This window comes from Mizuhopecten yessoensis, unplaced genomic scaffold, assembly GCF_002113885.1.
Source record: "Mizuhopecten yessoensis strain PY_sf001 unplaced genomic scaffold, ASM211388v2 scaffold9537, whole genome shotgun sequence".
Classification (NCBI taxonomy): Eukaryota; Metazoa; Mollusca; class Bivalvia; order Pectinida; family Pectinidae; genus Mizuhopecten; species Mizuhopecten yessoensis.
The window spans coordinates 3,893-8,543 of record NW_018408097.1 but is presented as its reverse complement, the minus strand read 5'-3'; the positions used below and the strand labels follow the sequence as shown (position 1 = coordinate 8,543).

The 4,651-nt window shown below is 37.5% G+C and overlaps 1 protein-coding gene across 1 annotated transcript; it reads right to left on the bottom strand.

The window, feature by feature from the left end:
* Nucleotides 1–243: 243 nt before the first annotated feature.
* LOC110458293 (uncharacterized protein DDB_G0284459-like) lies at nt 244–2,409 on the bottom strand (the record flags this gene model as incomplete). Its single annotated transcript, XM_021509933.1, has 1 exon — nt 244–2,409. A coding segment is annotated over one exon (2,166 nt), but the record flags the coding sequence as incomplete, so codon positions are not given.
* Between the last annotated feature and the right edge of the window lie 2,242 nt (nt 2,410–4,651).

The window sequence follows — 4,651 nt, the reverse complement described above, 5'->3', positions numbered from 1 at the left end:
ACCTGGTAGCTCTTCATCCAAGCATGCTACTTGCCAAATTATCACCCTAGGCCGATGGGTTATTGAGATGAAGTTGTTTCATGCATTCTGCACATGATAAAAACTACTTTTATAATAGAGTGAAGTTTTAGGTCCATTTCAACGTCCTTGTTCTGTGTGCCTATTTTTGCACAAGGGTTGGTAACATGCTGCATAACAAATTAAGTTGTATTTATAGGAGAACATAAACTTTGTAATACTTACATCTTTGAGCCAGCCAGTTGATCTTGGAGAGTTTGGGGATCTGTGTTTCTTGATGGACCGCCTCGGCTCCTTAATATCATGAGGTGAGGGCTGAGGGGGGCGAGGAGGAGGAGGAGGAGATTTAGGGCTCTCCTGCTTAGAACCGGCTTCTTCAAAATTAAATTTCACATCAACAGTAATTTTCTTTAAATTTTGTCTCTGTTCCCTGGCTGTATTGATCTCAGAAGGAATTGGTGAAAGTTTGCTTTTTACTTCTGGTTTCTTAGTAGATTTCTGTTTGTTCTCTGTAACAATTGGTTTACCTATCTCAATTCTGTGTGCACCAGGTTGTGGCTCAGTGCCTCGGTTGGCTATCTTTTTCTCTATCTGCCCGGACGACACCCTTACATTATCCTTGATATGTTTTCTGGACAAAACTTCTGGTGTTTTTGGTCTAGCGGGTCGATCTTTTACTTTATTAGTTGTCTGATCAGCCTGACAGTTAATAGCCAAATTATTTTCTACATATTTACTGGTTTTGTCCTCATCCCTCGATCTGCTGTAGTTTTTTCCACCATTCTTGTCCGTCTTGGCCTGCACATTCCTACGACTATTCCAAGCAGGGACGTTCTCTCCCGATTTGATTTCACTTGTCTTGATGCCATTATCTCTTTTTCCAGCTTGCTTTGTGGGCCCTTCCATCCCCTTGACATCCTTCACTACAGACATGACCTCGATTTTGCTGCTGGTTATCACTGCCCGTTTCATGACACGAGGCTTTGCTCTGCCAGACAATGTTACTGGCCGATCACTGTCAGATGTATCTGATGTATTTAGATCGGCAAGTTTGTCATTGTGTTTTGAGGAATTAGCACTATCCCCTTTGTATCTTACATTTGCTAGATTCTTGAGTAGTCCACTGAGCACATTATCACTGGGATCCTTCTTTGTCCCTGGGCTGACTGTGCCAAAGGAACCATGGTCTGATAGCACATTATCACTGTGACCCTTCTTTGTCTCTGGGCTGACTGTGCCAAAGGAACCATGGTCTGATAGCAAATTATCACTGGGATCCTTCTTTGTCTCTGGGCTGACTGTGCCAAAGGAACCATCGTCTGATAGCACATTATCACTGTGACCCTTCTTTGTCCCTGGGCTGACTGTGCCAAAGAAACCATGGTCTGATAACTTCACAGCTTGCTCCACATCCCTTGGAGTTGTTCCCCTTGGTAGAGATCTGGGAGGCTTGCGTGGTGCATTGTCTATCATAAGATCCTCTTCTTCAATCTTTGAATGAATTTTTCTGTCAGTTTTGAGATTCACTGAAGATGTTGAGGTTTCCCTGGGAGATTCAGAATTTGAAGGATATTTGAAGCAATGGGGAGAGCTGGGTTTATGAGAAGAATTCAGTTCTGAGGAATGTTTGGCTGTTGTGGAAGGTGGCAGAGTTTCCAGTGGTGGACCTTTTTTGTTGAGAACAGGCCTCGGAGAAGGGGAAGTAGGACTTTGGAAGTCTCCAGCCAGTCGTAATGAGGGAGGTGTGGAAGTTGGTAAGGCAGGTGCACGTGGAGAATCGGCATTAGAGGATGTGTCAGATGATTTAAAAGTTTTTTTCCTGGGAGGAGCTTTGACACTTTCCTTCTTGACTGATTTTACATCCTCTTTGGATTTGATACTGCCCCTAGGCTTGGCTTTGGGTTTAGCCCCAGGAGACACAGGAGACCCCGGGGACACAGGGGACTTGTCCCTCACTGATGTGTCCATGTGCACAATATTTTGATTCTCACCGAGGTTCCTAACTGGTGACACTTTGTGTGATAATTCTTCCCTTGGCATACCTGTGCCTGGAGAATCAGATTCCATGTCTGAATGGGACTGTTTCCATACTGGCATAGGGCCAATGTTTCTCTTCTGATCAACACAACGATTGATAGAAGCAGTACTTTTTTTCAATTCATTCAATCTAGCAACAAGATTACCAGATTTTTCACTGTCCCTAGCACGGCGTGGTTTGGGGCCACCAGGTGATATCGGGCGTGTGTATATCTTGCTGGTGGGAGATAGGTCACTTTGTCTGAAGCATGTACGGTGGTAGAGTTTATTGTTCTCCATCAGTCGTTCCAGCAAATATACTTTCTCATGACATAGTGTACACTTGTCACCAAGAGAGCCTTGACTCTTTCTCTCCTGTAAACAGAAATATTGACAGCAATCAGGATTAATAGTGTCGGGCATTTGTAGGTATGGAGGACAGGGACGTTCTACACGTGGGTGCAGAATTGGAAGTAGATCCAAGGCTTTCATTTCATTTCAACAAATTTTATTCATGATGTTGTATGAATTGGATTGAACAACAGGCTATGCCTATATCAGTTCTCTCCTGCATGCATTTGTATAAATCAGCATATAAATATATTATAATTTATAGTGAAATGAAAAATTGAAAAAAGACAACTTATATATATACAAAGTGCAAGTCGTATGGTAAAGGGGAGATAACTCTAACTGCTTATGAAAGGTCACAAGTCAAGCTGTACTACGTCTTGACCTCACCAGAGTAATGAGTCAGTTTTAGACATATACCTTTACTAAATACTCCCTGGGAGTTCAAAATACACACAGAGTGACTCATAAGTAGTTGAATATTAGGCTTATATACATTAAATATTATGAATAAGCTAAAAATACAAGTCCATGTTGATTTAAGGGGCGAGTATATCATATTCACACTGTGTTTATAGTAAGTGCTATTTATAACCATAAGTATGTTTGCTGTTTATGTTTATAACATTAAGATTATTAGTACATTATAATAGATATAGATAATTATAGTTATATAAATCTGGTAAGGCATTATAGTACCTTATAGTACATTATAATAGATATAGATAATTCTAGTTATATAAATCTGGTAAGGCATTATAGTACCTTATAGTACATTATAATAGATATAGATAATTCTAGTTATATAAATCTGGTAAGGCATTATAGTACCTTATAGTACATTATAATAGATATAGATAATTCTAGTTATATAAATCTGGTAAGGCATTATAGTACCTTATAGTACATTATAATAGATATAGATAATTCTAGTTATATAAATCTGGTAAGGCATTATAGTACCTTATAGTACATTATAATAGATATAGATAATTCTAGTTATATAAATCTGGTAAGGCATTATAGTACCTTATAGTACATTATAATAGATATAGATAATTCTAGTTATATAAATCTGGTAAGGCATTATAGTACCTTATAGTACATTATAATAGATATAGATAATTATAGTTATATAAATCTTTTTGAGTTCAAGATAAAGGTTGAGACACTCTCTAGGATATTTTTATTGGCTTTATTGTCACAATGGTTACAACCATTTAGTAAAGTATGTATAGTATAGTGCGAGTGATTATCATTGGGTAGAGTAGCAGAGAGTAATTGTCTGTGATTGTTGTATCTGGCACAGTCAAAGACGTAAGGATAACTTGTTTTCTGTATATAACCACACTCACATGAAGCAGATTCTAATAGATGGTCATTAAAGAGGTCAAAGTTTAAGTTGCTAGCATTATTTCTAATTTGACATAGTATGATATTGATTTTTCTATTACCAGAGTTTTTTTTTACCACTGTCTGAGTATCATTATGTGGCAGTGAGTATTTTGTTTAAATATAGTTTGATTGAAATCTTTCAGACTTTCTATATATTACCAAAGTGGTAATATTGGTATTAATTATTTTGTACTTTTGGTACTGTTGGTATACTATTAGTTTTGTTAATTAGTTTCTTAAACTGGGGAAGAGATTGAGCATTTAAAATATCTGGGTTTAACTGATTGTAAAGTCGAAAGGTTGAGGGAAAGAATCTAATAAAGTAGCTCTCAGTTCTACATACCGGGGGGTTAAAAACTCTATTTAGTCTAAGCTGATACCTCACATTTGTTAAATCATTTAACAAGATTACCGCGGGGCGGAACAAAATATGCCCGTCGAATGCCATAAAGTGTTATATACTTTCTTACATTGAAATAAGATCTGCATCATTCTAAGAGTGGTTAGCTGATATGCTATAAACAAGAGGCCCATGGGCCTTAACGGTCACCTGATATATTTATTCAGAGAGTTGATTTTGTTTTAAACATGAACAGAAATATTATTCAAAGTGACAAAAAACAATAAAACCACCTTATTCAATATCTAGCATACAGATTTCAGACTAAAAAGTATTTGAAACTAGCACCTCTGATTCTAAACAAGGAAAATGAAGAAATTTTAGCACACTGACTCCTTTGAGCCCCACCCTACAGCCCTTGGGGGTAGGGCTGGCTCAAAATTTTCAAAGTATCAAACTGTCAACTCAAGGTTATAATTCCAATCAAGTTATTAACATGTAATATTCAAAGTATCATTTGCCATTATAAAC